General features: G+C 40.9%; 1 protein-coding gene across 4 annotated transcripts in view; it reads left to right on the forward strand.

Moving 5' to 3' along the window:
* Positions 1-23,912, forward strand: part of zmp:0000001200 (dedicator of cytokinesis protein 9) — a 70,535-nt gene that overhangs the window by 40,521 nt on the left and 6,102 nt on the right. For 2 of the 4 annotated variants that reach the window (XM_034561391.1, XM_034561392.1), the window contains exons 6-46: positions 1,359-1,454; positions 2,282-2,416; positions 4,705-4,879; positions 6,262-6,314; positions 6,918-6,992; positions 7,080-7,220; positions 7,908-8,120; positions 8,424-8,546; positions 8,883-8,965; positions 9,446-9,568; positions 9,783-9,862; positions 9,964-10,151; positions 10,325-10,390; positions 10,472-10,564; positions 10,654-10,777; positions 10,892-11,010; positions 11,295-11,381; positions 11,490-11,579; positions 12,825-12,940; positions 13,305-13,374; positions 13,460-13,585; positions 13,688-13,759; positions 14,391-14,537; positions 14,633-14,716; positions 14,847-14,958; positions 15,100-15,147; positions 16,102-16,280; positions 16,386-16,502; positions 16,890-16,998; positions 17,088-17,221; positions 18,722-18,836; positions 18,948-19,014; positions 19,117-19,164; positions 20,517-20,653; positions 21,470-21,585; positions 21,695-21,832; positions 21,933-22,115; positions 22,734-22,847; positions 22,956-23,171; positions 23,401-23,458; positions 23,593-23,699. In XM_034561391.1, coding sequence (XP_034417282.1) covers positions 1,359-1,454; positions 2,282-2,416; positions 4,705-4,879; positions 6,262-6,314; positions 6,918-6,992; positions 7,080-7,220; positions 7,908-8,120; positions 8,424-8,546; positions 8,883-8,965; positions 9,446-9,568; positions 9,783-9,862; positions 9,964-10,151; positions 10,325-10,390; positions 10,472-10,564; positions 10,654-10,777; positions 10,892-11,010; positions 11,295-11,381; positions 11,490-11,579; positions 12,825-12,940; positions 13,305-13,374; positions 13,460-13,585; positions 13,688-13,759; positions 14,391-14,537; positions 14,633-14,716; positions 14,847-14,958; positions 15,100-15,147; positions 16,102-16,280; positions 16,386-16,502; positions 16,890-16,998; positions 17,088-17,221; positions 18,722-18,836; positions 18,948-19,014; positions 19,117-19,164; positions 20,517-20,653; positions 21,470-21,585; positions 21,695-21,832; positions 21,933-22,115; positions 22,734-22,847; positions 22,956-23,171; positions 23,401-23,458; positions 23,593-23,699 — 4,677 coding nt within the window. The remainder of the gene's footprint in view (positions 1-1,358; positions 1,455-2,281; positions 2,417-4,704; positions 4,880-6,261; positions 6,315-6,917; positions 6,993-7,079; positions 7,221-7,907; positions 8,121-8,423; positions 8,547-8,882; positions 8,966-9,445; positions 9,569-9,782; positions 9,863-9,963; positions 10,152-10,324; positions 10,391-10,471; positions 10,565-10,653; positions 10,778-10,891; positions 11,011-11,294; positions 11,382-11,489; positions 11,580-12,824; positions 12,941-13,304; positions 13,375-13,459; positions 13,586-13,687; positions 13,760-14,390; positions 14,538-14,632; positions 14,717-14,846; positions 14,959-15,099; positions 15,148-16,101; positions 16,281-16,385; positions 16,503-16,889; positions 16,999-17,087; positions 17,222-18,721; positions 18,837-18,947; positions 19,015-19,116; positions 19,165-20,516; positions 20,654-21,469; positions 21,586-21,694; positions 21,833-21,932; positions 22,116-22,733; positions 22,848-22,955; positions 23,172-23,400; positions 23,459-23,592; positions 23,700-23,912) is intronic. The other 2 variants (XM_034561395.1, XM_034561396.1) reach the window with 1 other exon arrangement.

Here is a 23,912-nt window from a genome sequence, read left to right on the forward strand (position 1 = left end):
ATTAGCAGAAATACACAATGAGGAGCTTATAGGTTTTTAGAAAACAACACAACTAGTTCAATTAGTTAACGCAGGTGTGACTGAGGAAAGCTTTGGCTTTGGTCTTCATGGGTCACAGACCATGCTCACCTCCTAACAGAACAAGACTTCTTTTAACTGGGAGGCTGTTTTTGCAAATGAAAGAAAAGGATCTGAACCCATCATCTACTTTTTTATGTTTGTGTGTTTTGGATGACATCCAACTGCGCTTGTGAGATTTTGATTTGACATCTCTTTTCCTGATTGGAGTTTAGTAATGTTTGTTTTGGTGATTTGTTTTGTTTTGTTTTCTGGAGTTCGGAGAGAAGGAACCCGTGATCTGTCAGCCTCTCTGCAGACCGGTGAATGTTGTCTAGACATTGACGAGAAGAAACGGCACTGAACCTTTCCAGATGCTTTTTAGATCACTCCACGCATGGCACGTTGAAAATATCCAAATTACTGTCTGCACTTTTAAAAAAATCCCCCTTTAGCTTTATTATACTGAGAGGAAAAGAATAGGTGCTGGACCAGAATGAAGACATCTTGAAAGGCCATTCACTCTTTGCATTGTGTGAAATTGTCACGGATACAGTTCCTCACTGCAGTCTTGCAAAGTCTGGAAGTGTAACAGTAAATGACTGGACTGATCCAAAGGACGATACAGAGCTCCTCTTCCTTCATTACTCTCCTAATTGGATTATTTTTACAGCTGTTGCATCTGTGTGATCTACTGCTACTCGCCTTATGAGTGCGAGATGATCACGGTCCTTGTGTCATGAATCTGCTGTGAGGAGGGAGATATTTATTTAGTTTAACAGTCACAGTTTGTTTAATGTTCCTCTGCCTGCTTGTTTGCACGGAGACAGACCTACGTCGTGTTCAGCTCTGTGTCATCTCAGACCACAACATCAAAGGTTTTCTGCACAGGGAGGCGAGGTTTTGTCAGGATGTGTTAATTAATGGCCTCTGTGATATAATATCGAGATATGATGACTCCCTGCATGAATATCCAAATAAAGTCCCATTCTTCTGACATCTTTTTGATATTTAGACGTGCATTTTCTCAGCATATCCACTCATTTTTGACAATTTCGTGGAAACGGGTGATGGTATTTTGTTGTAATTTCTCCATCATTTGCCCCAATTCAAGTATTGCAATGAAATAATTTGAATGTTGTAAATGATTCCAATCTATTGGTATGTGTGTGTGTATATGTTACAGACGTGGAAAAGAGGATTTGGAGAATCAACGATGGATTACATGGCTTTTCCCCTTGCAGTGTGCACAGTATCAGTGTGTATTAAATAGTCTCATCTCGTGTCTTTGTCTCCTGCAGGATACGGCCTCCCTAGGATCCCAGAAAGGCGGGATTTCCAAACATGGCTGGCTGTATAAAGGCAACATAAACAGTGCTATCAGCGTCACCATGAGGGTGAGATAGTGATGACATTTACAACTGAAAAGTCATTTCATTGATTTTTCGATCAACAGAACATTTAAAAGCAGCTGGTTTGACAGGTTAATTCACTTTTCAAGCACAACTGGTTCCACGAGTTTGGTTCCAGCTCCTGAAATGTCAGGATTTGCATAATATCTTTTGTCTTTATTAGATAGCAAACTAAATATATTTGGCTTTTGGTAATTTGAAGATGTAACCTTTTGGGTATTGGACATTTTTCAAAGTTTTCTAATATTTTACAGACAATATTAATGAATAAGTCAAGAAAAGTATTGACAGATTAAAATAAGTATTGGTTGCACCCACAATATATTTAATAAATTACCACAACTGTAATGTATTTTATATCTTGTGTACCAGTTATGTAGCAAAGAGGAAATATTGACGAAACTATCAGGAGTCTTTTCTATTTGTTTTTTATTAACTTGTCTTACTCAGCTGTCCATATTGTTGACATATGTTGCTGTTGTTTGCAGTGGAGATTATCCATTTCAAACATTTTCTGGGGGAAGGTTTCCTGAGACATTATTTCCATCGCAAAGTCAAAAGTAAATTTAGTTAAATCTGTTTTGTTTGTGTAGGCAGCCCACAAAAACAAATCACAAATGTGCTTCAAAGGGCTTTACAATCTGTACAGCATAAGATATGATCCATTGGTTTAGTTAATGCCTTTTTACAGACATGCTTCTTATTACTGTATGTGTACTGTATCATACAGATGGTGTAACTTAACTTGAAATTGTTATGACGCATTGCATTTTGTTTTCCAATAATTAAAAGTGTTTTCTTTTTTGTTTCAGTCGTTCAAGAGGAGATATTTCCATCTAACCCAGCTCGGGGACGGCTCTTATAATTTAAACTTTTACAAGGATGAGAAGATCTCCAAAGAGCCCAAAGGAAGCATCTTCTTGGACTCCTGTATGGGTGTGGTTCAGGTATGCTCTTAAATATGGCCTCTGGCTTGAAAGCAGTGATCGTTAAACTGACCCTAATTAAAACCACTGCCAAGAAAGGGATATCCCTTCTGCCAAAAGGGATATCCCGTGACCTGATCCCTCATAGAAATTGAAATGCCATTTAGTGGAAACACAGTGAGAATACAGACACAGCTACTTCCTCTTCACCTCTCAGTGAACGTATTTTCCCCACATGCTGGGTAAAAACGTAAGCTACAACAGGCCAAATTTCCCGACCAATTTCTCCAACAATGATGGGCTGCTGCTGAAAAGTATCCGTGAGACCCTCTGTTGTTCATTTCCCTGAAACCGGAGCACCCTCCTCCCCAAGGTCGGGCTTTACTGCTGACTGTCAGCTGGTGAAACAAGGTGAATGCTGAGGTCTCACTTTCCTGCACTTTCCGTCGGCCTCACGATCGATGTTACGTGCGTGCATCTGAGTGCAGGCCAAGACTCACTGGGTCTATCATCTCAATAGATGGAAAGCAATGGATCTTACTGATGAAGCACCCAGCTGGCATCAATCAGATATTGGTTGAGTGTTTTTCCAGTTCTGTCTGATTCCTATCATGTGTAGAGGAGGAGAGTTATCAGGCCACAATGTAGAAGGAGGAGAGGGTAACGCATGGTGTTTAAATACACTTGTGTACAAAACATACAGACAATACCAACGGTAAGCACTGATATTTCTCGTCATTTCTATTTATATATCTACAAGGAGCTCATTAAACGGTTACTTCATACACAATGAGGTAACAGACATATTTTAGACTTATTTTTATTTTTTGTCCATGGCTTTTTTTTTTATAGAGCCCAATTCCTCTAGTTTGTTTGAAGAGAAAATACTCCAATTTAGGAGATGCCCTCAACATACATTGTGATTCAGCTGGTTGTACCCTGATTGCGATACAGAGCAAGTGCTTTGATCATTAAACCATTGTGTTGGTGATGCACCTTCTGCCTCTTGTACAGTTGAGGAGTTTTCTGCTCTGTCGAAGTCTCAATGATCATGTGACTTAGACTCCTCCAGCAGAAACTACTCCGAGTGGAACTGCAGATGTTTAACTCTGCAGCTGCAATAGCATGTGGATGGACATCCTACTGATGCCTCAAGCTGCTCCTGTGCTCTAATACAACAACATATGCTTAAGCACACAAAGCATTTGCCACATATTAATGAGGTTTGGAGCAAAAGTGCTAAAAAACATTCTCCTATTCTTTCCTGTCCTACGAATACAGCTGCTAACAATATCTTTTACATGATTCTGGTTTGTCCACTCCTGTCTCTGAGGATGTGTGCAGCTGTGAACGGTCCTCCTACCTATCAGATGATTAAGTGTGTTTAAGACTCCCTCCCAGTCACTCCCACTGTGCTGTTTCAACATCGCAGGCCCGCTACAGTGATAACCAGCATAACAGTCCACTGACTGCTGACAATAATGAGATGACTTCCATAGTTAACAAAATAAATACAGCTTGAATACTTTATTATAACGGCGTGTCATGGACAATCAGTAGCTGAATCACCTGTGGTAGCCTCTGAATGGGGTGTAATAAAGAAAAGCCCAGATTGGATCGTGACATCATCGAGGTCATAGTTCAGCGCTGCAGATCCAGCTCATGTTCTGTTGACTAGCTCAGCAGCTCCGTCTCACTTCAGAAACGTCTCTGCTGTGGTCTTGGCAGAGCGTGAGGCTTTGTTACGCAGATGGAAATAATCTGTTCCTCCCTAACTCCCATTGTCCATTTGCTGTGGACAATTTCTGTGTCGGTTCAATTAAATCTGTGTTTAGCCTCCCATCTCTTGCCAGAACAGTGACTCACATTTTGTAGATCTTTGGACCTAAACGGGGTCATTATTTTAGTCCTATATATTGTGATTTTATGTTTATGTTTGCAGGCTCAAACTACAAGGAAGTGGTACAAATAAAGTGAAGCCAGCTACGATTTAGATCCTAAAACTAAGAATCTACGCCTTCTGATGAGAAGGCAGTTGTTATACGTTAGTTTTGGATGGCAAGATGAGACGTTCCTTCAGCCCTGCCATGTCCACAGTCGGATATTTGATTTTTAAATGTGAAAAACTAAACGTATTTAATCAATCATTCAATACCAGATACCAGCCCACTTGGAAAACATGAAACTTACCTCCTTTTCGATAATAACAAGTCTTTGGTTTGTACACTTGAAAATATTTTTGTTTGACTCTTGTATGTCAAGTCATACGTATTTCTTCCTCCAACCCCTTCTTCTTCCTGCGGCTGCAGAACAACAAGGTCCGGCGGTTTGCTTTTGAGCTGAAGATGCAGGATAAGAGCACCTACCTGCTGGCCTCCGACAGCGAAGGAGAGATGGAGGATTGGATCAACACACTCAACAAGATCTTGCACAGCAGCTTTGAGATTGCCATGCAGGAGAAGAGGAATGGAGACATTCATGATGGTGTGTGTGTTTGTCTGTCGGTCCATATTGTTCCAGCGTCCAAAAGAAACACAAATATGAAATGGAATATTATTTTGTGTTAGTTAAAATATTATCCCAAGCCAGTGATGAGAAATGATTCATGTTTTTCATAGTGTTGTAAAAACATCTGTGGTTTAATTAAGAAATAGTTTTTGCAGACTAAAATATGTCGGACAAAAGCAGCTTTTGTGTGGTCGCGCTGGCAAAATTATGTGAATAATGTGTTTTGCTTCTTAAAGTTATGGGTCCAAACAACATGATCACTATTGTACTTTCTGTTTGCCATTTGTAGAGCTGCAACAATCCTATACTTAATTGATTAGTCAATCAACAGAAAATTATTTTCATAATCAATAAAAACTAATTATATTACGAACTGCGCAACATTCCCAGAAGAAAATGCTGTATCAAATGGAACTATTCACAAAAAACTGAATAGATGAAGCTCATATATCAAGAAAAAGACTCCAGACAGCTAAACTCTACAATTCTATTGTTGTATCTCAAATAGAAATATTCTAAATCAACCAGTGTTTAGGATTGACACTGGTTTGCTCATTCTTCTGATTATTAACTGAATATCTTTAGGCTTTGGACGGTTGGTCGGTCAAAACAAGACATTTAAGGACGTCAGCCTGGGCTTTGGGAAATTGTGATGGACATTTTTCACGTATATTTTACAGGCGAAACAATAAATCCAGAAAATTGTCCACAGGTTAATGTTGAATGAAAATAATTTGTTTCAGTCCTCGAAATTGTATAAACAATCTGCGTTTTTTTAATAATGCAGTTGATTACAGAAGCTACCATTGTGATATTTTTTTTTAACTAAGATGAAAAATACCTTCAGTTGTTACATCTAAAATAATTATCAACCACACGTGAAGATCCAGTAAATCTACTCATCATGATGAGTTTATGTACTCTGTGATGCTGTATGTACTCATTCACACCAACATCCCCTCAACGCTCTTCTTCTTCCTGCCGCTGTCGTGGAGCGTAGTGACGTGACAGACCACCCAGGCTTTTAATACTCACCTCCTGTCTCATAGGAGGCTTAGCCATGGAGGAAAGAGTTTGAATGCCTCCACTAATCTTCCCTAACTCCTCACGTTGTATTTATCACGCTATGCATGAGAGGACACAATGCAATTCTTCTTTCTGAGGATTCTACGCTTTAATAAATATGCCCTTGAGACCTGCTGGATCTTCATCTCAATCCTACTCATCCCTGTGCAGTTGAATTAGTGTTTACTAAACTTTAACATGTCAGTAAGCGATTAAGGATGTTTAACAATACCATTTTTTTTGTTTATGCTACTGTGGTCTGCATCCAATGATTTCTTGTATTCCCCTCCTAGATGATGATCTTGGAAAGTCCGACAGTTCCTCTGGCAGCATGGACAGCTTTCAGGTAGGTCCTACTTTCTCAGCTGGGTGCTCATACATTCTGTTCATCCTCACATGGAGTTGCAGCATCTCTGTTCCTGATTGAAGTTGTAAGGAAGAGGGCCTCTTTAGCCACACACACATGTGGCTTGGATTTAGATTCAAGAGATGCTGCTTCACACCTAATTTCTCAGTCGTTCATTTGTTTGTGCAGATCTGACATTAAACACAGACCTCTTGTCATCTGTTGAATTAAAGCTTTTTTTAAATATTCAACACAAGATAGGCAGTTGTGGAAAACGCTGACTCTTGCTTTGGCATAATGACACCTGCAAAAGAGTTTTTTTTAATGATTTACTGATTGATGACTTACAGGCTGCAGAGGTTGTCTCATGCTGTTTACATTGCTGAGTGGTACGCAATAAAGAAGCCATATGTGCATGGAAACTGGTTGTATCAGTTCATTAGGAAACTACTTGCCAGGTTCCAGTGTGCTGCACTGAAGTGTTTGGTTGCACCACCTGATCAAATCAAGTGACTGGAGATCTCTCAGAATCTGTTTCTGATGTTACAGACATCAGCCACAGTTTGTGGTTTGAATTAAGGAAATGCCTTTCTCCTCCTCCAGAGTGCAAGAGATATAGAGTCTAGGATGAGGAACGAGACCAGATTGAAGTTGTTCACGCTGGACCCTGACACACAGGTAACTCAATTGAAAGCTCATTTAAGTTCACTTCTCTCAATGTGGTAATGAGATGAAATGTAATAACTTCCATTGAACTGTCTTCAGAAACTAGATTTCTCAGGAATAGAGCCGGATGTGAAGCAGTTCGAGGAGAAGTTTGGCAAGCGTGTTCTGGTGAACTGCAATGACCTCTCCTTCAACCTGCAAAGCTGCGTGGCCGAGAACGAGGAGGGACCAACCACCAACGTAAGACTGATCTTTTTCTGGACACAATAGGGCCTAATTACCTGAAATATCATTATCCAGCTGACTGAAGACAGATGAGGTGTTTTTTTAGAGCGGCCGGATGGACGCCTCTCATTATTGGAGCTGCTGGAGGACTCCTGTTGGCATAGCAACCAGGCAGCGGGCTCAGTAATGGCGAGTGTAATGGAGCCTGATGTCCTGCTGTCCCTCCGAACAGAAACTGTCTATTAAAGAGTCCAAGTTAATTGTAAAGAGTCAGACAGTCTCCACCACACACACACACACACACACATACACACACACACACACACACACACACAATCATGTTCAACCAGCTCTCTCTGTTGGTGCATCCTTAGCATTAGATGATCTAAGTTCTGTGAGATGACATTTTTCTTCGTAAATATGTCTTTTCTTTGCTTAAAGTGTCCTTATTTTAGTGTAGACGTATAACTCTAACGCCTGTAGTGTAATTAATTAATTATTTAGCATGGCCGAGTAAGATGGTTAAGTGATGACTTGTACCTTACCCCACTCCCGAAAGTAGTTGTCATGTAGTAATTATCTAGTTGACTACAATTTGGTCACCTGATCATGCAGATGGATTGACGAAATGCACAAATTGAAACAATTATCAGCGTCATCTGTCCAATACAACATTGTTACGGTGCTGTCCTTCTTCTCCAGGTGGAGCCATTTTACGTCACCCTGTCGCTGTTCGACATCCAGAACGGCAGGAAGATCTCCTCTGACTTCCATGTGGACTTAAACCACCTGTCTGTCAGGGGCATGGTGCCCAGTAACGCCAGTCAGTATATGAACGGGGGAGGGGACACTCACCCAGAGGGGCAACGATTGGTCCATGGAGTGCCAGAGGCAGCCATGCAGTATCCAAGACAGGTAAGAATACAGAAAAACATACCTGAAAACGAATAAGACGACAGTCTATGTGAAGCTGTACGGTTCACAGTGGTGCTTTGAGCTAAATGAGCTGAGACTGAGGAGAATGTTTGGAGGGGAATTAGTTTTTCAGGTATTTGGTTATAGACTTGATGGGAAAAGTCAGGGGATCACCAAAGTTGTTACGATACATCCTGAGGGGAATATTAATGTCTTCCCCACTGAAATGTGTATCTTGTTTCATATTCAGATCTATCATTTCAGATGTAAAATACATGTTTAACATTTTCCTCGTCTCCACAGGGGGTGTTCTCGGTAACCTGCCCCCATCCCGATATCTTCCTGGTGGCTCGCATAGAGAAGGTGCTTCAGGGGGGGATCAACCACTGTGCTGAGCCCTACATGAAGAGTTCAGACTCCACCAAGGTACTGACCCACCCATGAACCTCCATCACCGACCTCTACACGAGGCAGCATGTTCCCCTGGACTCAGCTGATTCCACCAGATTATTCCACATTATACACAAAGATAATCATCCTTGTTTTGTAGTGCCGACCAGTTGCTCAACACAAGCATTGACTTTGGCTGTACAAATGCGGCTGTGCCCCCGTAAGGGACTGTGGTGGTTGTGTATGGCAGCGAGCAGAATATGTTACCGTGCTGCAGGGCTGAGACCAACGTGTGCGTGTGTGTGTGTGTGTGTGTGTGTGTGTGTGTGTCAAAGCGGTGAAGCTCAACTCTGTGTTCTTGTTTTACTCTAGGTGGCACAGAAAGTCCTGAAAAATGCCAAGCTGGCATGTGGCCGGTTAGGCCATTACAGGATGCCTTTTGCCTGGGCCGCAAGGTACTTTATCTCTTTTAATAATTAAGATTTCTAAGTGTCTGTATATAAATAATTAATCAATGGCTTAGAATTAAACAATAACAATTATGTTTGCTCTCATTTAAAAATAATAATTGGCAATATGCTGTGCAAACTGCTTTTACATTTCTTTATAATGCTCTTGGATTACAATTCATGAGTCCACATTTATCATGTTGTGCTCACAAGACAAAGACCAACACAAAAAAATATATTTTGTTCAGTTAAAAACTTTACTACTGGCTCTACATACTTTCCTATTTATAGTTCTCCGTTTTGAGTGAAAAAGTCGACGACTCTAGCTTCTCAAATGTAAAGATTTGCTGCTTTCTCTGTTTTGTGTCTTCTTTAAAGTGCCACCTTGGGATTTTGGAAACTGTGATTAAAAAAAATTAATAGATTAATCAATTATGGAAATGAGTTCACTAGAAATGTTCCTGACTCTTCTTTTACTTCTTGCAGGCCTTTGTTTAAAGATGCTTCAGGGACGCTGGACAAAAGTGCTCGTTTCTCCGCTCTGTACAGACAGGACAACAACAAGCTCTCCAATGACGATATGCTCAAATTGCTCGCCGATTTCAGAAAGTTAGTAACCTTCCATGAATGCTGTGTATTATAAGTTGTCTGAGTAGTCTTGCAGATGTTCTGGAAAGGCAAATATGGAAAATATGTTCCTATAGGTTGTACTTTGGAAAATGCTGGTCAGTTTTAAAAATAAGGTGTGTGTGTGTGTGTGTGTGTGTGCACCATGTATAGATGATAGTAAAGTCTTGACTGGAATTTATTTATCTTTCCTCAGGCCAGAGAAGATGGCCAAGCTGCCTGTAATCTTAGGAAACCTTGATGTTACCATCGACAATGTGGCCCCTGACTTGACAAGTAAGGCCTCTAAATGTGCTCTGTGCAGCCAACACCAGAGATGAAAGCTGCTGGGAGCAGAGTGTTTATTTGGTCTCCCTCCCTCCCGCTTCTGTATATAGATTGTGTTACCTCATCCTACATTCCTGTGAAGCAGTTTGATGTCAGTGAGAAGACCAAGATCTTCTTTGAAGTGGAGGAGTTTGTGCCGTGCATAGCCAAATGTTCTCAGCCTTTCACCATCTACAACAATCACCTCTACGTCTACCCGAAGCACTTGAAATACGACAGCCAAAAGTCATTCGCAAAGGTATCGCAAACTTTTATTGCGTCGTGTTACTTTGCATGTTGATTGTCAAGGAGGGGAAGAATTATAATGACTTTGTCTAGACAGAATCTCTAAATTATATTATTGTGGTCTGAAGCTACGGATCTTTTCTCTCATGATGTAGCTGAATTTTTTCTCCTTGTGTCTGTCCTCAGGCTAGAAACATAGCCGTCTGCATTGAGTTCAAGGACTCGGATGAAGAGGAGGCAGTTGTACTGAAGGTAAACTCAAATCGGTCCTAGAAGTGCTTCTAAATGCCTAAAGGAAAGCCCCTCCCCCTAACTATTGCCGTCATTCCACAGTGCATCTATGGCCGACCTGGAGGACCCTTGTTTACCAAAAATGCCTTTGCTGCAGTATTGCATCACCAGCACAACCCCGAATTCTACGATGAGGTAAGACGCACTGCATCGAATGTCTTTAAATGGAAAGCTAAGTCAAGACAATCAATGGCGGTGTGTTCATCTGTGCTCTTGTTCCTTAGTTTAAGATTGAGCTGCCAACCCAGCTCCACGAGAAACACCATCTGCTCTTCACCTTCCACCACGTCAGCTGTGACAGCAACAGCAAGGCCAGCACCAAAAAGAGGGACCTGGTTGAGACTCAAGGTAACGCTGATTCACAATCGCATCACTAAAGGCATATATGTATTTTGTATGTTCCTAATGGCTTGAAGCGTCAGGCTCTCAGCTGACTATCTTTGCCTCTTCCTCTGCTCTCAGTGGGTTACGCATGGCTCCCCTTGCTGAAAGATGGACGGGTGATCATGAATGAGAGTCAGATCCCTGTGGCTGCCAACCTGCCTGCTGGATACCTCAACTGTCAGGAGGGGGCCGGCAAGGTAGATCGCATCCTCAGGTTGTTAAGCAGTGATGGTTTGGCTTCATCTACTCTGAGTTTAAGCGCTGTCCTCACTTTTTTCAATCTTTAGTGCAAAGCCGTTTTAAATAAATATGTAAATACATGTCAAGCCAAAAGCCACAACCCACAGTATTTACTTTTAATGAAACATGAAAGTCTACCCAAAAAGAAAGGCATATTATTACACATAATGACTTTAATTTCCTGCGGAATATTTACAGAATTATTGAGAATTATTTTTATTGCTTTTTCTATGTATTCCAGCATTCAGGCCCTGAAGTCAAATGGGTGGATGGAGGCAAGCCTTTATTTAAGGTGTCCACCCACCTTGTTTCCACTGTCTACACTCAGGTTGGTTTTGAGTTATTCTGCTAATTCATTGGCAACCCTTGAAATCTGAATGTGCGCTCTGGTTTCATACAGAATAAACTTCTGTAAACTTCTTTGTGTCTCTCATAGGATCAACATTTGCACAATTTCTTTCACCACTGTCAAAGCATCCCACCTGCCCCCCAGGTGTCTGGAGGAGAACTTGTTAAATACCTGAAGGTAAAACAGTGAGCATAAAATTAAGGGATTCAGTACAGATACTGACTTTAATACATGAATATTAATATTACAAAATGTTTTCTGTTCAATTAATTTGGTAAGATTATTTAAATTTGTAAGAAAGTATGTAAGTTGAATTTATATAAGTAATATTTTTCTAATTCACATTCATTTTTATTGGAATTATATGTGTTTTCCTTCATATTGTTTATTTCTAACTAATGTGTAGACTGTCTTTATTGTAGATTAATTAGTAATGGCTGTACGTTGATTGAGACGACATTGAGCCATATTTAATCCACAATACACAATGTAGACATATAATCATTTATTATTATATGTATTATTATTTCAGTCATTGCTTATACTGTATAACTGAGTGCACATGCTCTGCACGGATGCATAGATGGATGATTGGCACTCAAGTCTGAACATAATTAAGTTAGATGCTTATTTTTGGATACCTGAAGGGGAATGTCAGACATGTTTTCACACTTTGACTTCTCTATATTATCTTGCGCGCTAACCGTAGCTCACACTCACTGTGAAACCGCAGACAGTCTCACTCGGTCCGAGCTGAATCACAGGGATGTGATTAATGTTGGGCGTTGTGCTGTAGCTTTCCAACAGTGCATTCTTCTGGACAGTTTGGGAAGAGCTCTTTGGATTACCAGTCATACAGGATGTACCTGGAACGATAAGGCCAATACCAGTAAATCTGTCAAATATCAACCCCCTTGTTGGCTTGATTCTTTTTCCACCTTTTTTCAACATCACTTTTTCCAACAATAACTCTTATTCCAGTTCATGGGAGTCTCGGTTCACTCTTCCCCAGGCAGACACTGACAACGAGAGCAACACTTGATCTAATGCATCTCTTGGGTTCTAATGTAAACACAGCAGTGCACACGAACAATAGACAGAGGGTCAAACAGCAGGTCAGCCATGTTGACTGGCAGCTCGCCAAATTACTTGTGGCAGGGCTTGTGTTAGTTTCCTGTTCATGGCAATGAGGCACCAGTACCTACACTCTGCCATGTTCCAGGCAACTGAAGCATATGTTGTGAGTGATTTGCACAGTGTTTTTTTTAATTTTGTTATCATAGCCTCCTGTTTACACATTAATATTGGTAGCCTTCTGTGCTCTTTGTTTGGGTGATGAGAGAACATTTATTCTCCTCATGATGCATGTAGAGCCATGCAGTCAAATTCTACATAAACAAATGTCTGATGTTTTACCTTCAGAGTCTTCATGCCATGGAGAGCCATGTGATGATCAAGTTCCTGCCCACCACCCTGAATCAGCTGTTTAGGGTGCTAACCAGTGCCACGCAAGAGGACGTGGCAGTCAACGTCACCAGGCAAGTGTCTCCTGGACGATCCATGACTATAGCTTAAAATAAGTAATGTCATGGAAATGATGATAAACAAATATAGATCGAATTGTATTTTTATTTTTATTTTTTTAACACAACTATTTTTGTATTCTTTACTATGAAAATGATGATTTGCAGTTTGCCTGATAAAGGTAATTAATTGAGTACTAATAGCTGACAGTATGCAGGTAGTTTATTTGTATTTTGATTGACATACCTGTCAATAAAACTTTCTGGCATCTAAGAACTTTGTGGTAATAATTTAAAACAAAACACATTGTGATTAAAAACTGTTCATAAAAAAAAGGTCTCCTCTGATATGCTTTCCTTTGCCATTGTTTCCTTTCAGAGTCATGATTCACATTGTTGCCCAGTGCCACGAGGAAGGCTTGGAGCACTACCTGAGATCATATGTAAAGGTAATATTCACAAGCCACATGAAACACCTCAGTATCTATTTGTTGTGCCTGTGCTGATGGTTCTCTCTGCATGTGTCCGGTACAGTTTGTATTCAAGGCTGAGCCACAAACGTCCTCCACCACCCGACTAGTGCATGAGGAGCTGGCTAAAGCCATGACTGCTATCTTGAAGCCTTCCACAGACTTCCTCACGAGTAACAAGCTCCTCAAGGTAAAATAGTTGTACTTTTTAGAAGGATTACACAGTGTATGTTTATAACTGCCTTGACTGTCCTCTTTATTGTACTCTGATTGATGTTTGTCTGCCTTGCAGTACTCCTGGTATTTCTTTGAAGCCTTAGGCAAGTCCATGGCTCAGTACTTGATTGAGAGCTGTAAAGTGAAGGTAAGTCTACCGCAACATATGTGTTTGACTCACGGAGTCTGCTTTTAACAGCTTAGACTCTTCCCTCTTCCCTAAGCGTGACAGCGAGTGTCTAGAAAAGCGCTATATAGATTCAAAGTATTATTATTATTATTATTATTATTATTATTATTATTATTATTATTATTCCCTGTGGGTACAACATGCCAGGTCTTGTGGACAGCCTGCAGCACCACAGTCAAAGTAGGATGTATCCACAGTCTGTCCCACACGGCTCTGCAGTTTAATTGGCTGCATTTGTTCACAGCCCACAAGCAACCACATCCCTGCGTTTAACCTCTACTGGTGTAACATGGAGGTCACAGTGGAAACAAGTTAATGCTCCACAAGAGTAGGTCACACCAGTTACAGTACAAGTCTAAAGATATTCCTATATTTCTGCCGTTGTCAACAAATCCTGCAAAAATATCAAAGCCAACAATACGCAATGAAGGAACACAGTCCACATGTAGCAGTGTGGCTCGTCGATGTGTTATGAGACTTTGGCCTCTACAAACAAGACTTGTTATTCATGCATTGTAGATTCTTTTAAACTGGGGTGTATTATTCTGTGTAATAACATTTGTACGAACGTCCGTGCTTTGCCCTACAGCTGTCCAGGAATCAGCGCTTCTCAGCATCCTTCCATCACACTGTGGAGACACTGGTCAACATGATGATGCCACACATCACTCAGAAGTATAAAGACAACCTAGACGCTGCCAGGAATGCCAACCACAGTCTGGCGGTCTTCATCAAGGTCAGGAGCCACCGTTCCTGCCCCGGTGTTTGAGAGCACCATGTGTTTTAAAGTATATACCTAAGTGTTGTTTTCTTTTCCCCATCCGTCTGTAGCGCTGTTTAAACCTGATGGACAGAGGCTTTATGTTCAAGCAGATCAACAACTACATCAACTGTTTCATGCCTGGAGACCCAAAGGTACACGATAAAGAGAGTAAAAACATGTATGTGTGTCCTGAAAGAGGATATCGGGCTGTCATCGAAATGTGTTTTTGACAACGTGTTGTGTTTAAGCTGCTACTCTGGTTTCTCTCACTTCCTGATGCAGACGCTGTTTGAGTTCAGGTTTGAGTTCCTGCGTGTTGTGTGCAACCACGAGCACTACGTGCCCTTAAACCTGCCCATGCCATTTGGAAAGGGACGAATCCTAAGATTTCAAGGTGAGGAGATTATCAAATGTACCTCTTGATCAAATACAGAGTCGGATTGTAGTGTAATTAAATCGAGTTTTTTTCTGTTGATGTAGCATTCTTTTTCATTCTACAGAAAGCCTATTGTTTTTTTGTCTGTTCCTCAATTAGCTTTATTATCTCCAAATGATGCGGTGGAGTCGTGTGATAATCTAGTAGGTAGGTGCAAGGGTGCACTGCTTGCATGTAGCAGACTTTGATCTAATCATTCAACCATGACCAGAATGGGTCAAATGATTTACTCAAAATTCTGAACTTAATTGGTTATATTCCTGTTTTGCTGCATCCTGGTTGACTGATGATTGTATATCTATCTTTTTCAAGACCCTGTACAGACAGATTACACTGTTTATAATTTGCAGCGGTATGTGTGTCGAGATTGGCTCTCTGTGTAGATGTGGATGATCATGTGTGCTGGTAGTTATTATTTTCAAGTGGTTTGGGATGTGTGACTATGATTCCGAAATATACGTTACTGTCATTCCTAAAGAATCAGATCCTTTTAATGCTTGCATACCAAAAATACCAAAAATGCAGGTTTTAAAAAGATTCTAGTTAAAACATTGTGTTTAACTTGATTACAATCATTTTGGGGAATCGTTGTACAATTTGGTATTGCTTCACTTGTCTAAGATAATGTTAGGAACCACCTGAGAACAGATCTTTTAACTTAACCTTTATTTTACCATTTATTTCTCATTGCGTTTTTAAAATCTTTTCAAGGGAGTCCTGAAAGCTCAATCATAAGCTTTAATCCGGTTTGTCTTTTTCAACATTGATCACTGTTGACTGTTGCGGAGCAGCCGTTCAGCCACACAGTCTGAATCTATACAAATCATAAACAACAAAAAACATGGCAAGCTTTTCTGTTTGAAGTCAACAAGAATAATTTGGCAGCGAGGAAAATTACCAAGCTTTAATGGCGTCGAACCATCTGTATTCTGTATTCTGTCCAAGCTTTCCCGTTTTCTTGTTATTTATTTAATTGTGTCAGATTGATATTCAATTAGAAATGTACTGTCATTGTTTGTGGCTTTATTTCCATTCACATCCTTCACTCACCTTCTTTGTCAACCAATCCTAACGTCTTCATCCTCCTCTTCCTCCTCTCAGACCTTCAGATGGATTATTCGCTGACAGATGACTTCAGCAAGAACCACTTCTTGGTCGGACTGCTCCTCAGGGAGGTCAGCACAGCTCTGCAGGAGTTCAGGGAGATTCGTCAGATAGCCATTCATGTGCTGAAGAATCTGATGATGAAGCACACATTTGATGACCGCTACACCTCCAAAGTAAGCAGTGCCCTCTTACCTCCGTCTCTTGCATTTCCACTTCACTTCAGTATCGGACGTGTGTGATCTTGAGGGACTCTGTTGAGATGATTTGTGTGTTTTCAGAGCCAGCAGGCCAGGTTGGCCACCCTGTACTTTCCCTTGTTTGGTCTGCTCCAAGAGAACGTCAACAGGCTGAATGTGAAGGAAGTATCCCCATTCACCATCAACCACTCTAACAATGTAAGAGAGCCCCCTAGTGGCTTCTTTTTAATATTCTATCTAGCTTTCATTCACAGGATAAATTAGAAAATGCATGAAAACAACACCTAACCTAAACTTCTGACATATATACGCATATCCAAACAAATATAAAATACACACAGAGAAGGGAAAACATATTAATGACATAAAACGTGACAAAAGGGTGTGGTGGGGCCAATCAAAAATGGGATTTAAACAGTGACAATTGTAACATACAGTTATACATATATGCATTTGTTTTCTAGCTGCATCTCATCTAACTTCATTCCATTTGTTCAGCCCAGACTTAAAGCTAGTGGTTGTCCTTATCTGCACACCCCGTGTAGTATGTGGGTCTGTGTCCATCATACTGTTGTTTTTCCTCAGAATGGAAGAGAAGATTCACTTCTTACCAACACGTTGACACCTCCCAGATCCAGCACCTTTCTGGACACCAGCTTGCACAAAGATGTTTTTGGAGTCATCTCCGGCACCTGTGAGTGGACAGACGATGCTGGGAAATAAAGTGTGTATAACGTTTGGGTTTTACATTAATACAAAACTGCTCCTCTTTGTCTTTGGCAGCTTCGCCTCACATGTCGTCAACCCCCAACATCAACTCTGTGCGCCACGCAGACTCCCGCGGCTCACTCATCAGCACTGATTCTGGTAACAGCCTGTCTGAGAAGAACAATGACAAGGGAAACTCTCTGGACAAGGTACATCTCAGGAAGTGCTGCAAGATGCCTGTAAAGTCATTTATAATATACAACGTGTTTAGATATAAAGTCCAGGCTTCCTGTGACATTACATTTTTAGTGTGCGCCTGACATATTAGATATCCCCCTTGTTGTGACAAAAAGCACCTCAGAAAGTCACCCCTTGTTAACTTGTTCCAATAACTTCCCCACCTTATCTGTGCGGCTGGCCACGGCAGACGGAGAAGTTTGTACAGAGACACTCCGTCAAAGTCCTGCGCTACTTTACGGACACTGAGGAGTCCATGCTCTCCGTGCGCACCAAGCGTGTCACCATGGACTTCTCCCTCCTCTCTGTCCCCTGTGTGCCAGAGAGCGCCCTGCAGCCCAGCATTTCACTTCAAGTACAAAGCGCCCCTCATTCTCCCCCCCTAAGAGTGTCCCATCTGGGAATGTGAGTGTGTGTGTGTGTGTGTGTGTGAGAGTGTGTGAGAGAGAGTTCCCTAGTGTCCTAAACCCAAAGCCCTTTCCTTGCCAGATGATTCTCAGGCGTTGGCCTGTTTGTGCTCTGGTGCCATAAAGTAGAGCTGAGGTACCACGGGGCCTCATAGGAACTGTCTCTGCTCTTTTTCCTGATTTTTTTATAAGCATGCACGCTTAAGGGATTTCTCACTTTTTGAGTTCCTCTCACGTGTGCTGTGTCCTTTTTGCTTTCCCTGATACACATCAAGTTAAATCTAAATCTGAGAAAAAAAATCAAAATCTAGGTCAGTTAAACAAATCATTTTGATTTTCAATGTGTCTGTGCTGAGTTTAATTTTCTGTTGAAGCTGTTTTTGTGTTAACTTTTATCACAGTGTGTGTGTGTAACAGCATAACAGCTCAAACTCTTAAAAGTGCATAAAAATAACTCAGGAAAACTAACTTTAGCCATGAACTGATCCACTCGTCGAGAAGCTGAAGCCATAGCCTCATACTTTCCATTAAGTCATCTCCAGTCATGGTCTAGACTAACCGCTGGCTAAAGGACGTGCTTGGTGCATCGCCAACCGCTCTGTGGTAGAGCTCCACTGCGTTGGTTCTCTCTCCTCCCTGCTCTCGGCCTCGGCTGGAGAAATGGTGTTTATTTTTCGTTTGCGGGTTTTCCACGATACACAGCCCCGCATCATCAGAGTGAATGTCTCCACTAGTGACGACTGTAACCCCAGAGCTTCAGAAAACTCTTACTACTCATGTCGTAATATCTTTAAAAGTCTCTGTGTATAGTTTTAACTACTTTTCATTTCTAATTCAATACAGGTCCAAGACTCCGTTGTCTGGACTTTGAACTATGACCACAAAGCTAGAAGTTAAACTGTACAAGAACATCTTTGTAATTTCCATGGAAAATACCCTTTTGTCTTTTGGAAAAACACAATATAAACTGACAATAGTTCTGTGTAGACGGTTTATAGGAGCTAGACAGAGCAAAGGGTAATATATGTGTCTGTCCTCTGCCTGACCGGATACTTTGTCCCTCAGAACCAGGCTGCTTCAACCCTGGGCAGTACCCTGCTGCGATGTGATAAACTGGACCAGGCCGAGATCAAGAGTCTCCTCATGTGCTTCTTGCATGTGCTCAAAAGCATGTCTGAGGGTAACATGTCACTCCATCTCTCTCCTGAATATCTGTACTCACCATCTCTCTGTCGATGCTTCAACACTGAGCTCACTTGCATGTCTACAATGTCAATCTGTCTTTCTCCAGATGCTCTGTTCACGTACTGGAACAAGGCTTCATCTGCCGAGTTGATGGACTTCTTCACTCTTGTCGAGTAAGATGCCGTAAATCGCTTTCATGACAACCCTGACGCTTTAAAAAAAAAAAAAAAAGCTTTAGACTTTGTTGTGACTGATTTTCACTTCCTGTTCCTCAGAGTGTGCCTCCATCAGTTCAGATACATGGGAAAGAGATACATCGCAAGGTAATGTTGTTGTCAGAATCTGAAAGCATTGCATGACTTCAATTCTTTTTTTCTAGTTTTTAAATCTGAATAATGGTTGCGTTGAGATTGCAGTTGTTCCTGTGTTTAGGTTGGTTTGGTCAAGTTTGTATTAGTACTACAGCCACTCGGAGTACCAGAAGCTCTACCTTTCAACCATTTATCCATTCGCTAACTTGGATTATTTTTTTAACTACTACTTTAAGCTTTTTCCCGATGTATCACTATTAATTTTAGCTAAATATATCAACTTTGTATCCAGTCCTTTGGATATTTAATCAGTTTATCCATTACTTTTAGCCAATCCTTGTATCTACTTAGCTAAATGTTAATCTATTACTTTTAGCTTTCTAATTAAACCATTTATCAATTACTTTAAGGTCACCATTTTAAATTTGTATGTATTACTTTTTGCGAACATAACTAGTTTTCACCAATCTAAATGTGATGACTCAATTTTGTTATATATTTTGTAGATTATTTTGTAATTTCTGTTATTTAAAATAAATTGAGCTACTCCACAATCTGTCTGTGGACCATTTGACACCTGCAGAAATAGCCTCCAAAGGACAAGTAACCTTGGTTGGGAACCACTGTTCTAGTAGATATCTGACTATTATGAGAAGACAAAATAAATTTCTGGGAGTACATTATTTCCTATTAAACATCATAACATATTGATGGTGTATCTACTTATTGTCTTCATTTTAGATTATGCAGTGGAAGAATTGCTAATGTGTGTGACTGTTGAAGGTTGTGACTGTAATTATGTATTAAGTATTTATCCAAACACACTTACTGTATCTGGCCTTTACTCCCAGAGGGCTTTGGGTGTTCACTCTCTCTAATCTCACACCACCTTCTCTATCTCTATTCACCTAAATGCTGGCAAGTTTAACAAAATGAAATAAAACCTGGCTCCTGCCCTCTCCTGCTTGGGTAAGACTGAAGGTGGAACTGACTTTCTCAAACTTAAATGCATGATATCTTCTCACAAGATAAAAGTTGCCGTGCTGTGACACAACAACTGGCAATAAAATTCATATAGCATCCATCTCTCTCACTCTCATGTGCATGACGTTGGCTCTAACTGCTTGCTTTAAAGCTGCTTCTGCAATTGTGTAATTAAACTGCATCCGAAATCTATACAGCGCCAGTTTACTGAATTCATGCTACAATGGGTATATGTGTAAAGGTCACTGTGATCAATTTAAAACCAAACAAGATATTTAAGTAAAAGCAACTCTGCTTTTGCTCTCAGGAAGGTGTGTTATTCACCCTAACCTGCTTCACTAACCTACCATCCATCTAACATTGACCTGTTTCCTCATCAGGAGCCAGGATGGGGCAGGACCCGTAGCACATGAGCGGAAGTCTCAGACTCTGCCTGTGTCCCGTAACAGGGCGGGAATGATGCATGCCCGCTTACAGCAGCTCAGCAGCCTGGATAACTCATACACTTTTAACCACAGTAAGTGCCCCATACTTTTCATCAAACAGCCTCTACCAGAGGACCCCGCCCTCCTCCGCCTCACTCTGTAATAGTCATTCTTCATACTTCTCACCATCATCAACATCGCCTTCATCCTCTGTTTAAACCCGGCCCGCTGTCGAGCAGGAAATGCCTAAGAAGACATGGGTGCAGCATCAGTAAATTTAGATTGCATTGGTGCTGAAGTATTTGTGTTTAGCTTTTTATATTGATTTTATCTCAAGGGCTTAAGCTTTTTGCTCAAGCTGTCAAATGGCATCATGTAACTAAGTTTCTTTGTGTTTTCAGTGTAAGAAAGATTTCAAGTATTCTTGGAATATCTGTAGACAATGGTAAGAATGTATCAGGTTAGCAGGAAGTGTGCAGACTGTTACTGACTTTGTTAATCTGGTCAAAATTAAGAGCATGCCCGTTTTTAACTGAACGTAATTTTTTAAGTTTTTAAGCTTTCCTCCCATATGGCCGGCTCATCTACTCTGAACTCGCTTATATTTATTTAATTCTCTGAAAAAAAAACTATTTGTGTGAAATATAGAGATGGTTTTATTCCAAAATACTACATGATTGTTTTAGAAATCAAATGCTTCTTGAAATTAATTCAAAAATATTTTTTTTTAAAATGGCACAATTTGTTCACAACATTTGTGCCTCACCACCATGTCGCTTATTCATTTGATTAAATGAAATGTGTCTTCAACACTAAGGTTTCATATGTCAAGAGATATGGTATGTAAATGGTCCTTGGTGCACTGGTGGGGGTGAAACGGCTTCAGCCTTCTGTTGTGTATTCTTTAGCCTATAGTCACTCGGATGCAGACGTGTTGAATCAGTCTGTGCTGGAGGCAAACATTGCTACTGAAGTGTGCCTGACTGTCCTGGACACGCTGAGTATCTTCATCATGGGATTCAAGGTAACAGAAAAAAACAGTACTTTTCTTTAAATGTAGTATTTAGGTTTTAATAATGTATTCTTAATTTACAAAAAAGTGAATGCAACTGTTGTTTCTGTTTTCTCCACAGACCCAGCTGTGCTCCGACCACGGCCACAGTCCACTAATGAAGAAGGTGTTTGAAGTCCACCTCTGTTTCCTACGGATCAATCAGTCGGAGACGGCCCTCAAGCAGGTCTTCACTTCACTGCGCACCTTCATCTACAAGGTGTGAAGGGCGTTGGTTCGCCCACACAACAATTCTCTGTTGCCGCCTGTGATGGTCCAAAGCGATCCCTGACCACCCGTCTGTCTGCTTCACCCTCTAGTTTCCTTGCACATTTTTTGAAGGGCGTGCTGACATGTGTGCGGCTTTCTGCTACGAGATCTTGAAGTGTTGTAACTCCAAGCTGAGCTCCATTCGCAGCGATGCGGCCCACCTGCTCTACTTCCTCATGAAGAGCAACTTTGACTACACAGGTCGCAAGTCGTTTGTCCGGACGCACTTACAGGTGGGATGGTCCTTCTGCTCTAGATCTAACGGATCATTGTCCAGAGATTACAAAGATCAAAGCTCTCATGTTCACATTACTGGGACTTAATGTCCTGAAGACCCTGGATCTTGTTTAGCTGTTTTATCAGCTTTATACTTCATGCTCTTTCTTCACTTTGTGAGAAATGCTTATAAACAGAATTTTGAAGAGATGCCATGTTACAGAAATCTAGCACAGAAAAAGATGGAAAATGTATTAATGAGGCCCGAGCTGTAAAATATGGTTGAATGCAATGCGGTTTTATATTCTCTGTAACTGTGACTGATGTTAACAGCAGCACTACCATATCCCAAATAAGTGTTTAAAATAGTTATTTCACTATGTATTGTGATTTAGTGAAACTTTGTAATTTCCTTTTTTTCCATTCAATGTTTATGCCCATTTTGTGGGAACTGTTTGATGAAAATTCGTTTAGTTCGCAATTTTCATCATTACTATATTTACACATACAATTTTAAGTTCTGTGGGACCTCAAACAATGATGAAGTAAAACCATTCTTATAAAAAAAATGCAAGGCGTATACAATATGTAACGATAATAATGAATAATTATGTGTTTTTTTTCCCCTTTTTTAGGTGGTGATTGCTGTCAGCCAGTTGATAGCTGATGTGATTGGTATTGGAAGTACCCGCTTCCAGCAGTCTCTGTCAATAATCAATAACTGTGCCAACAGTGACAAAACTATTAAGGTCTGCAATTAATTTATGTGCATGATGTTTAAAAAATATATGTGCTTAAAACTCACAATAACACGGCTGCCTGCTCTCATTTCATCTCGACGGCGTCCTCCTGAACAGAACACGGCCTTCCCGTCGGATGTGAAGGACCTGACCAAACGCATCCGAACCGTTTTGATGGCCACGGCACAGATGAAAGAGCACGAGAGAGATCCAGAGATGCTGGTGGACCTGCAGTACAGCCTCGCCAAGTCTTACGCCAGCACGCCTGAACTACGCAAGACCTGGCTGGACAGCATGGCCCGAATCCATGTGAAGAACGGAGACCTGTCAGAGGTCTGTGATAAGGGACTCTGAGTGGCTGAATGGGTTGGACTTTGGTCTGATGGTGGCCAATTGAACATGTAATAAACTCACTTTAGGTCTGTGTGTGTGCGGATGTGTCTATGCTGTATAAAACATCATTTGTTTTGTGGGCTAATGTTCTGTGGGTGACGCTGTCCCCGTAAAATAATTAATAATTTCGACATCACTTTGCATATCTGACCTGAGTTGTTGTTCACAGGCGGCCATGTGCTATGTGCACGTTGCAGCACTTGTGGCAGAATACCTGCGGCGAAAAGGTGCTTCAATCATTTGTTTTCACTTGCGCGCCACATCACAGCTCCATTGTGCATATTCTGTGTCATCTTTCTTGTTTGTGTTTGCCTAACGTGGTTGATTGTTGTCATATTGTCTCATTGCGTGCCGTGCTCAGGTATGTTCAAGCAAGGGTGCTCAGCGTTCCGTGTCGTGACTCCCAACATTGATGAAGAGGCAGCGATGATGGAGGACGTTGGCATGCAGGACGTCCATTTCAATGAAGTATGTGACGGTGCAAACGGCTGTGCTAAGATTTGAACAAACCGGCATGAATTCAGTCTGCGGTCTGATATCTTTAGTTTTAATTAATTTACTGATTTATTGATTTAGAGTTTCAGAGGTTCAGTATTTTAATGAAGACGAGCTCCTGCACCCACTGAGGTTGAATGCACGTTTTGTGAGTTGCTTTAAACAAAAGCATCTACCAAAATGAAT

Source organism: Cyclopterus lumpus, chromosome 21 (assembly GCF_009769545.1).
Source record: "Cyclopterus lumpus isolate fCycLum1 chromosome 21, fCycLum1.pri, whole genome shotgun sequence".
Taxonomy (NCBI): domain Eukaryota; kingdom Metazoa; phylum Chordata; class Actinopteri; order Perciformes; family Cyclopteridae; genus Cyclopterus; species Cyclopterus lumpus.